Source organism: Malus domestica, chromosome 15, assembly GCF_042453785.1.
Source record: "Malus domestica chromosome 15, GDT2T_hap1".
NCBI classification, from domain to species: Eukaryota; Viridiplantae; Streptophyta; class Magnoliopsida; order Rosales; family Rosaceae; genus Malus; species Malus domestica.
Window position 1 is genome coordinate 21,799,944 of NC_091675.1, and position 11,812 is coordinate 21,811,755.

Consider the following 11,812-nt stretch of genomic DNA (forward strand, 5'->3'; position numbering starts at 1 on the left):
TGAGAGGATAAACCAATTCCCCGACACCTATCTGGGTAAGCTCTCTAGTGCAAGGGAAAACTAATTCCCCACACCCATCCGGGCCACATAGCTCAAATGATCAAATACTCAAATACCAGCTAAGCATCAAATGGTCAGGGGCAGTAGTCGACGACGAACTCAACAGCTCGACGCCCTAAGAAGCCAAAACTCACGACCATAGTGACTACATGGGATCGTTAGCCTTTTTCGAAGCAGTGTGCTCAACCTACGGTTTTATAGCTAAAAGTTTTGCAAGACGCTTCAAGCAAGCAAAGTTTGAAGAAAAACAAAGATGGAGTAAAGCGAAAGCAGTTTACTAAATTTCTAGCAAATTGATAAACTTGTACAAAGGTCACCGAAATCCGACATAAGCTAAACATAGTAGACTACTCATTTAGCAACTTGGATGACCTTGGGTTCTCCAGCAGCCATCATGCCTTCAGCAGCCACTTCACACTCAGCAGTTTGTTTACCCGACACTTCTTTTTAGCAGCTTCGATCTTGGTAGCAACATCTTCGATTACTCAATCTACAACAGCTGGGAAGTCAAACTTATGCAGTTTCTTCCTTCTTAACAAGCAGCACAACCGTCGCAGCCTAAACCATAGCCTCTGCCATCCCCATTTCCTCGACCCATGCCGAGCCAGCCCTTGGCTCTAGCCAAGCCAAGCAGCCCAAGTCGTGGAGTTCAAGTAGGAATCTGCATCAAAGTTGGAGATCTCTACACCTGCTGCCATTTCCTGCGAGCAGCCCAGCAGATGTGGGGGCATTTGTGGAGCCAAAAATAATCAAGAAAATTATAGAGGTGGCACGAGGACTTTTGGGTTAAAAGGATAAAATTACCTTCGCGGCACACCGGAATTCCTACTCGCGTGCAACAGACAATAATGGCTCAATCAAGGAAGAGTCAAAGGTGATCAAAATGATATTTATTCAAATCCCTCTCATCACTCCTCATCAAATCCTTATTCAAAAGGTAACTTCCAAAACTTCCTATTTAATTTGGAATTAATTACCATGTTAATTACAAGATATTATTTCACGTAATATCATGCAATTATTCTCCAATTACACCATATATGGTTGGCCACTATTATCCAAATAGGGCCGGCCACTCCCCTATAAATAACCCTATTATCCCACTAAAAAGTTAAGCCATTGGCTACCCACAAGCTCCATAAATCCATTCTTTTCAAAATTCGAACTTTGGCATAAGAGATTCTTTGGCCAAAGCCCCTTATTCATCATGGGCACGTGAGGCTTTTGGCCTTAATCTTAAGTGTTATTATTTTGCAGGTGCATTTTTGTCAAAGGAGAAGATGGCAGAAATTTGCATCCATAATGGATGTCTAAGGGAAGCTGCAATGCCACATTTTCTCCACCACAACAACCTATAATAAGAAAATACATATTAATATTTTTAATATTTATAAATGAAAGCAAAGCAAAGTCAAAGAACTTCTATGGAGCTGCTCAGCTGTCTTGGGCCCTGGTCGAATATAAACTACACATCGACCTCTGGAAACTTACAACCGTCTTGGAAAAAAATGTTAAAGAAATAATCAAATAATCTTAATAAAAATCACTATATATTAAATTTTGAAAATAATATACTTTTACCTCTCGTAGCTTCTCAACCTATAGGAGAAGGGCTTCAAACTAGAGTGGTGGAAAATTTTCTTTTACGACATATTGATTTTGTTGGCCTGTGATCTCTTCTGTTAAACACAAAATTTATTAATGCAAATACTGGAATATAATTATTAAAATATTATTATACTTACCAAAAACTTAGGGTTCTGAAAATGTTTGCACAACCACACTCAATCCGTTGGTAGCTTCACCAATTCCTTTGGCAGCCTTTGGTGAAAGCAGACTCTATGTCTGGAAAAGCCTCAAAATGGTGGTGGAGGTCGCTCTTCCACTCGGTGTACCACTTCGTGAAGAGCTCTTCTATGTAGGTAGTCTGGTAAGGATCAAGGTTTTCAACATTATAGTTCAACTGCAAAAATCAAATAGTATTAAAATATTAATAATAATAGTCTTAATTTAGAAAGTACTATTAAAATTTGAATACACTTGCTTATAGCTCATGCCACATCACCTTCTTCGTGTCCTTCGACACTTTTGCCCAGGTTTTCCACTGCAGAGGGTAATGAGTTTCCACTATCGATCCTATGTCATGGACTAGCATGTTGTGCTGGTCAAACGTAAAAACAGCACAGTGTCGGAGGTCATAAGTGATGGTGATGCGCATTTGACACACATGTGACCTTCGTAGACTTTGCAGACATGTGACGTTTTGGTTTTTTTTTTCCTGCAAAAAAAAAAAAAAAAAGAAGACATTTATGGTAAAATATCAACCTACAATTCTACGGAAAAATCAAAGAACCTCCCTTAAAAGTAAAACATTTTCCATAACATGCATACATAATACAACACATATCCACATCCAACCAATATTTTCAACAATTATATTCATCTATTATCCACATCCAACCAATATTTGCAACATGCAACAAAACATAATCATCACCAAATATTTTTAAGGAATTGTTGTTGGCACTCCAAAAATCTTATTTTGCACTTCATCCTTTCTATAAAAATATGGTTGTAAGGAGTGCATATTAGATTTGAAGAACATGGTATGGAGTCTATTAGAAGTTTGAAAGACATCTCAAAGGTATAAAATTGGTTAATGATTGAATGATTACAATTGTTACATCCAATGACTTAATAAAAGATTACAAACCGCTTGGAACAACTCAAAAGACTTTGATAATTAAAAACAACATTAATTTTCAGTAATCCGATGGAAACCGAATGGCTCGATTTCATTACGAAACTTTAAACTGCATTTTGGAAGCCTAAACGACCTCGAATAGCTAAAATTCTGTCAGATATCCCTGCAAAGCATTATATTTGAACCACGACGTTGTTTTCTTTTCAGAAAGATATCGCAAGCTTAAACGGAGCTCGGATGCCAAATTTGTGAATTCATATTGCATCCATTCACTTTGTCAATCTTAAAGCACTTTTTGTTCTTTACCTTTCCCCATACAAATTCACACCAATCTTGTTCTACATCAGTCAACTTCACTAGGAAAGAGCTCAACCTTGAGTTCATCTTTAATAGGACCAGTGATGGTAAGGATCTTGATGTGTAAATAAATTCTTCAACCCAAATAGCCCAATGTTCTTGATATATGGTTGGAATCACAATGGAGCTAATACCATACACAAGATTAGAACATGCAACTTAATATTTGAATTCCTTCTTGAGTGACAACTCTTGTACCTCTTGGTCAATATGGGCCTTGGTTTCATCATACCTTGATGGAATGATTATGAACCCTATGTCACATATGCTTTTAGCTAGTGAAATTGGTACCAGATCGAATATCTTGTAATTTAAAATTTGATATATGCTTGACTGAATAGTCAACGTCACAAGTCAACTAAGATAAGATTTGTTAGTCTACCAAAACTGAGAATATACAATTATACCTGGTTTACAAACTTAACCCTAGTTAACAAAAGTCTAATTCAATGTTCATTTAAACTTTGTTAAACTTAGCTGAAAGCACATATTTGTTTGTAAACCCTAGAGTCAATGTGTTACATGCAAATTAACAAGATATGTGAGCAAGAATAACAATAATCAACACAAGGAGTTTTTGGCAGAAAAAACCCACCTCTGGGTTAAAAAACTACGGACAGACCACTGAGTCCAATCCATTACTGTAAAAAATGGTTCATATAAAGATCCACACAAAGCTTAATTCCTAGAACCCTATCTATGAAGCAGTTTTACCTTTGTGTAACATTGCTTACACAAGATGAACTCTTACGGTCTTCACGAAGTGACAGCTCCTTTTAAGCTCATCACCTTGTGGCATTGGTAACCAACACAACCAATGTAAATGATATGACAATGAAGGTTATGTGAAATCTGGATTAAATGACCAATAAGTTTCTGCAGTCAAACATTTGAAGGAAGAAACTGATGAGAATCCTAAAACAAGTTTATATAACGATTTGAAGCTTAATGCAAGACCATGAAAAAAAATGCAAACCTACTTCCTAATGATTGGTGTTTAATGCATGAAGAAGGTTTGGCAGTTTGGGTTTCATAAATGGAGAAAAAGCAAGCTCAAAGCTTTTAAGGCAACTTTATCACTCTAAAATAAATTCTAAACCCATAAGCAACAAACTGAAACCCTAAGGAATAAATATACTTAAGGAAATCTGATTTCCATTAGCCAACTTGTGTCAAGGACACTTGTTGGCTGCAAAAGAGATATAGATAGATCAATGGCCAAAAACTGACCACCAGTAAAAAGGTGTTAGTCAGCCCATATGAGTTCTCTTAATTTGTGTGCCTAGACAGCTGGAAGTCAGTGTGCAATATTGACTAAACAATCAAACTAGATAGAATGCAACACATATATAAATATGAAATGCACATGCATGAACAAACCTTTTAAGGTAAAATGTGCCACATCTTTGATAGGAGCTTATTTATCCGACTTAGTTAGCTTGTTTTCTTGCATTTTCATAGTTAGTTTGTGTTTATTATAGGGATTTAAGCTATTTTCGTTTGTTTGTAGGTCTAATTGGCAAAGTTGGCAAGAAAGTGCATTTTGAAGCATTTTAGAGCAATTTTGGGCTGGAATGGATTACATGCATGTAGAGCACAATGAATGGACATTTTTGAAGATCAAATGAAGCAAGGAATGTGCTAAAGAGATGGAGAAAGTAATTCAAGACTTGGAAAAGGGGACCTAAAACCCTTCTAGAAGGCCTATATCTTTTCTTATACATGTGCCGCACCCACCTTTCTAAAAGCCCTAGAAAGGTGGCGCCCCAACTTTTCTACAAGGTCAGAAATCAGCCACAACACACTCTTTCTAGAAGCCCTACAAAAGTGGCACCCCAAACCCTTCTAGAAACCCTAAAAATTTGCCAGAAACCCTAGTTATTTCTCCCCTTGGATTGGGTCAAGCCTTGTGCGAAAACCCTAAGCCTTTTCCTCCAGAAATTTGGCCAAACCCTAGCCTATACATATATGTTTTCAGCCATAATTTTGACCACCACCCCCCATATAATTCTACACGCCTTTCAGCCGCAAAAACACCACCCACCACCCATTCAGAAATCCATATTTTACCGCAAAGAAGAGAAGACAAAACCTCGACATGACTTCCATTGGAGAAGGAGGAGTGTGCCGCAAGCCTACCTGCATCCTTTGGAGTTTCTAGAGTTCTTATTTCCCTTGTTTTGTTTCCATGTTTATTTCAGATTGCTTTTCAATTGTTATGAACATGTGTAATTAACTTTTCTATTAGCTAGAGGTGAATTCAAAGCCATGGACATATGTTTGATATGAATTGATTACCTTCAGTTTTTGTTTCGTAAAACATGAATGTGGTTTACTTATCTAATTGATTGAGAACTTATTTGTGTATGTTGATTGAGGGTGCACACTTAATTTGCATGCATGATCTGAGGCTAAAATATAAGGGAGTTTCACCTAATCGTTATGAACTTATATTTACAAGTAGTGGAGGTTGCTAGTCACAACCGTGTTAGGTAAATCCATGGCAGGAGTATCATGCATATCATACTTACAAATGCCTTGTCAGTGCTTATAATTTTCATAGAATTTAATGATCTTTGATTGTATCTCTATCATGCTGTTCATATAGGGAACTTGAGAAGAATAATTTGGTTGCCGATGCGTATCCCATCCAATTCAATGAACTTAGGAAAATCTGAAAGTTAATTTGTGCTTTTCACGATTAATTTGGGGCGTTTTCGTTCATGGTTTAAAGAAACAATACTGGAAATCAATTTATGTTGTATATGTTTCATGTGTGGAGAAGAATCCTCTAGCTAGCTTTTCACCCTTGAATTCACTCAATTTCGTTTTTAATTTGCTTTGTTTATGCAAGTTCTTTGTTTTAGTTTTAATTTCGTTAAAACAATCCCCCCTTTAATTAAGTGTGTTAGTTTAGTTAGAAACTTGTTTAAATCTGTCTAATTTAGTGTTTTGAGTCTTATTAGTCTTAAATTCGTCCAAATAACTCTTTAGAGTCAGTTTTGAGTCTTTTATATTGTTTTGTGCTGTTTTGAGTTAGTTTAGTTTGTTTTGAGTCATATAAGTCTAGTTAAGAGTCTTAGAGTCTAGTTTTCTATTCTTAAGTTTAGCTTTGTGTTTTTAAGTCAGTTTTTAGTAGATTAGCATCCCTAGTTAATCCCCGGTCTAGAACGATCCCTACTTGCATCTTTACTACAATTGTCGACAATAGGGTTTAATTTGAGTGTTAGAATATTTCATATCAATCTTGAACATTTACTCTAGCAGCAAAAACCCATAATCAGAGTATACTAGAAAATACGCCCATGCGTTGCTGTGGGAACATCTGTTTCAAGCGTAATCGGATGAATGAAACACATTTAAGTTGAATAAATTCAACACAATTAAAAACAAACTGAGGGATACATGAGTGAATAAGGTTGATAAGATAAGCAGTTTATGCTACCTTGTGCCAAAGAGTTTATGCTAGTATGCCCTCTTATGTTTAAAGAGCAATTGAAAGAAAATAGTTCATGAACGTCGCACTTTTCCTGACAAAGTTAGAATCATATCAAGATCACTACAAGTTCTGGGAAATGATTGCCAAAAGAATGCATGCATAACTTCTCCTACAATTACCTAAATGAATGCATGCATAAATTCTCCTACCTGAGTCACAATCCCCTTGCAATGATTGTAAAACTCAAAGCTTACTATCCAAAACCAAATAATTTGTACCATTTACATGCTTGTGCAACATATGCCTTACACTGGAAAAACATCAAAAATCGAATACAAATTTGTAAATCATGGATGGATTTTGTTATACATTTTTATAATCAAATCAAGTGGCAGTGTAGTACGTAAAATTACAACTTGAAGCAACCAGAGAGAGCATAAATTAAGATGTAGAGATATCCTCAAACTTGCAACATACTGTATGGAAGCTAACCGTAGAGGTTTGTGAAGTAAACTGTGGCATGAGTTGGTGTCAATTGAACAAAAACATAGTAGTTTAACTAAAAAATGCATGATGAAATGGATTCATAGTTTTCATGCATGACACAACCCTCCACAAAAGGGATGCCAAGTCTACTTTGATTCTTATATCAAGCGATAAATAGAACAGATAGATGATGTTTTCCATATCAATAGCATACTAAGAAATCTAAAGGACACATCACAGTGGCTTACTAATTCAAAAGATTAAATGAACTATAAATGGACCAATGGTTAATCGAACAAATTCATTACAACTTAATCACATTCTAATTTTAAGCTAAGCACTATATTGCCAAGAAAAGTGCCCATATTGCTGTGAATGTAAAAAAAATGAGTTAGCACTATCCATTGCTCATTTTGCTAAACGAAACACCCATAATCTATTCATTTCAAGTAAGTAAAAATCCAGAACAGGGAGATGGGGATATCAAATGTTGAAAGTGATTAAATTGTCATCTTAACAATCAATTTAACCTATATACACCTACAAGTATCAAATTCGATCTTAAATAAAAATAAAGTTGCTGATGAGATAATTGATTCCTGGTGTGAGTCTATCACTTCTACCTTTTATGGCAATGATTACTTAACGTTCTCATGCATACCAGCTCTCAATAGCTCAACAACACATGGAGGTAAGGACCAATCCAGTAATCTTGAGAAAAGGGGATACCTGAACCCTCAAAACCTACATACATCTTTTGGCAAGATAAGTCATATTGCCAAAGCACAAAAGAAAAAATAATATTAATGTATTGACACGTTTAAAAAGAAATTCCGACCCTTTTTTCTTTACTATGCTCAATTATGTGGATGTGCATTGTACTGCTATAAGGATGGCAATTATTTGTCAAATGCAAGTGGATTTCTACCATTTTATCAGAAAATGTTAATATCAAAGGAAAGAAAGGTTGTATGGAATAACAATCTTTTAAAAATAATGACCATATTAAGAACAGAAAAGTTTCAGCAAATAATTGAATGTAATATAATAGACATAGATGAGAGGATTGAGTAATTAGGAATTCTATCATTCATGTGAAAAAGAAAACATGCATTATAGTTGAAACAAGTCTACCTTTACTTGGAGCCTTAACTTCAAGTAATCCATTATCTCACCAAGCATGGCAGCTTTAACCGTCTGCACAAAACGGAAGCACATAGAATACAGATGATGAGTTTCCACACAAAGCAACTAAAACGACGTAATACCTAAGATTCAATGAAGTCAAATTTTGCTTGCTATATATGGATATGCATTCTATAAGAAACATCCATTTGTAGATCGTAATGTGTCATCAATATCATAGTTTCAAGTAATCAGTCTACTACATGGAGGAAAAACACAGAAAAGGGAACTAGAAAAGTATAGGGTAAATTACATAATACCCCCTCAGGTTTAAGGTCTATTACAACTGTGGAGCAAAAAATAATCACAAGGCGACACGTGGATTTTTTAGTAAAAGAGGACCAAACTACCCTTGAGGCACACCGGGATTCCTACACGCAAGCAGCTCAAAAATGCTCCAAAGATGTAACAATTCAATATTCATCTCATCAAATTCCCTTTTTTGCAAAGTAACCTCCAAAATAATATTAATTGGTAAATTAATAGATTAATTACCCAATTAATCCATTAATTACCTATTAAATTATACAATTTAACCTAAAAATTGTTAAAGGGCCGGCCACTTCCTTTTCATCCTCACCTTTCTCACTTTTCTCCATTTTATTAACCCATTTATACAAATAAATAATTTTGTAACCTCCCATTTACTTCTTTCATACTTAATTAGCCAATAAATTGGCTAATTAAGCCAAAACCATAACCACAAAATCCCTTGAAAAACCGGCCACTCCTAGCCCTATAAATAGGCTCCTATTTTCTCCAAACACTCATTCCAACACTTTGGCAAAAATCCCAAAAAACTCTCCAAATACTTTTCTCTCTAAATTCTAACTTTGGAATCGGAGGTTATTCAGCCAAAGGCCCCCCCATTCATAGTGGGCGCGTAAGGCTCTTGGCCTTGACCTAAGGTGTTAATTGTTTTGTAGGTGCAATTTTGTCCAAGAAGAAGAAGGCGGAAATTTGCATCCACAAATTGGTTCTTTCATTGAGAGTTGAGATTCACACTCGTAGAAGACTCTCGCGCAAAAAGGTTTTTTCTCTATTTTCTAGTCCACTTGTATTTTTCGTATGTTCTTATTATTAGAATTTTTTATTTGCCAAGATTCTTTGATAAAACGTAAAAGAGAAATACAATGGCTAGAAATTTAGAAAATTCCACAAGTGAAAATTCCAATATTCAAGAAATGGGACCGCGGCGATTCACGAGACTAAACGTGATCTTAGGGGGAGCGGCACCACCACCATAAGGCTCCACCATGGCAACCACCGAGGTGGCCACCATGGCAATCACCCACGGCGAGGTCCATGGCTCCACCACTATGGCCCAAGCCGTGCTATCCAAGGCCCACGCCACCAAAGCCACGACCTGAACCATGTCACTCCATTCCCAACGTGAGCCCAATGCGTTTCCAATTAGAGCCCAAACCTCGCATTCGCATGCACCACGCATTGAGCAGCCTACTCCCGTGACCCAGCCTACTTCCGTAATCCAACTTGCTTTTGTAGCCCTGCCTGCTTCCGCAACCCAGCCTGCTCCCGTAATCCAACCTGCTCCTGCAGCCCTGCCTCTCATGGTTTCCCAAGCAGCTCAAGTTGGCCTGAGAATATCTCAACTATTTGGAGTAACCATCAAGCTGGGGGCATTTTCACCATATTTCTCCGCGAATTTGACATTTCCCAATTCAAATCTTGCACCTGGAGTCTACCATACTTCCATTGCTCAAAGAGGCACATTCCTTCCAAGCTCTTCCAATCCAAATGGCGAACAACACTTGTCTTGACAAGTTATAAGGTTGACGAGCGCCCTTGCACAACAGACAACCTTGGTGAATAAACTCTTGCAACGCACCGAGATCCAACGTGCCCTAGACGAGGTGTCCCTAAGTAGGACAAGGGCAAATGAACCTCTCCACCAGCGTCCCGGCAAACAGCCTATCAACCAGCCACGATCTGAACGTTCTGGCAGTTTACGCTCCCGCTTAGGTCTTTGGGATAACGTATACTCTCATCTTGGCGCGGAGGAGCATGCATTCCTAATCAAGCCCACGGGCGAGCATACGTTCACGGTTGAGGTCACACTCCAATTATCAACATGGACAACCTTCCAGGCGAAATGTTCATTCACAACTAGGCTCGCAAGGAGCATTCTCCACCTCACATCGGAGTAGGCAGCACAGCAAACGGAGAGAAGCAGTCATTCAATCCAACTTAAGTTCAACCGGCAGCCTGCGAACGACCCGTTCGCTTGCCAGATACATGCCACATGCACCGCAGCTGCGACATGGAGGAGTCTAGCATAGGGAAGAGCGGCCCAAACCCATAGATCACGATCGGGGGCAGTCGAAAATTCCATTGCCCCAGCAGAGGCAAATTCAAGAAGAAGTTGATAGGCTCATAACTGAACGACTGCATAATTTCCAACGAAACGAGGCTGCTGATGATGCACTTCGATGAGACATGACCAACATAAGCATGTCACCATTCACGAATGAGATTGAGTGGATAGATCCACCTCGTGGGTTTACTATGCCTCACTTTATTCCGTACAAGGGAGACGAAGATCCGGATCGACATCTCAAGTATTACCGCAGTACCATGATTCTCTACAGGAACAACGATGCGCTTATGTGCAAAATTTTTACGACCACTCTACAAGGCGAGGCGCAAGACTGGTTTCACACTCTACCACTGCAGTCGATCCGGAGTTTTAACAAACTTTCCTTTGTTTTCACTAAGGAGTATTCGTCTAACCGCTCAATCAAAAGGACATCCGACCATCTCTTTAGCATCATAAAAGACCCTAGGGAGATAATTTACGACTATGTCAAGAGGTTCAAAATGGAGAAGGCCAAGATTGTTAACTGCAACGAAGACATAGCAACGGCAGCATTCAGAAATGGCCTTCCCACCGAACATCCTTTATTCGAAAAATTGATCATGAGAGAAGAATTGACCCTAGCAGCTTTGCATGCTTTGGCAGAAAAACATGCATTATGGGACGAGGCCAAGCAGTTTAACAAAAATGAGTCGGAAAAGAAGCACATGGAACGTTCCCCGACCAGAGAAGACTCAGTGCTTGAAACATTCACCACGTTCACAGTTCCAATTGGCCAAATTCTCAGCAAGCTCAAGAATGAACCTTGGTTCGAACTGCCGCCACCCATGAAAGGCGATCTTACCAGGCTGGATCATACAAAATATTGCGCATTCCATCAAGGACCAGGCCACACTACCAACGGCTGCTTGAAGTGGAAGCAGTACCTTGAGAAGCTGACAAATGAGGGCCGATGTGACGAGTATCTTGACAGGTCAACAAAACGGCCTACATAAGCAGGGGAAGTTTCCATCACCCCCTGAACCACGTTTGGATTTTTTTCCAAATAAGTTCGAAGACTCAAATAGCTCGACGAACAAGGCTTCACAAGCCGAAGAATATCCAGTTTGTTATGCAGTTTCTACCTTCTAGCACAGTTGATTTATTTCTTTATTCTCAATGAAGATTCAAGAAGTTATTCATAAGTCTGGCTCAACTGCTCAAAACCCTTTATGGGTCTGCTCTCCAATGCGAGAGGTTAAACTAA

At 38.2% G+C, this 11,812-nt stretch overlaps 1 protein-coding gene across 1 annotated transcript; it reads left to right on the plus strand.

The window, feature by feature from the left end:
• The first annotated feature begins 10,688 nt into the window (after nt 1–10,688).
• LOC103415961 (uncharacterized) lies at nt 10,689–11,561 on the plus strand. The gene has a single exon (XM_008354239.3). It carries the CDS (start codon nt 10,689–10,691, stop codon nt 11,559–11,561), a length of 873 nt encoding a protein of 290 aa, XP_008352461.3.
• The last annotated feature ends 251 nt before the right edge of the window (nt 11,562–11,812 follow it).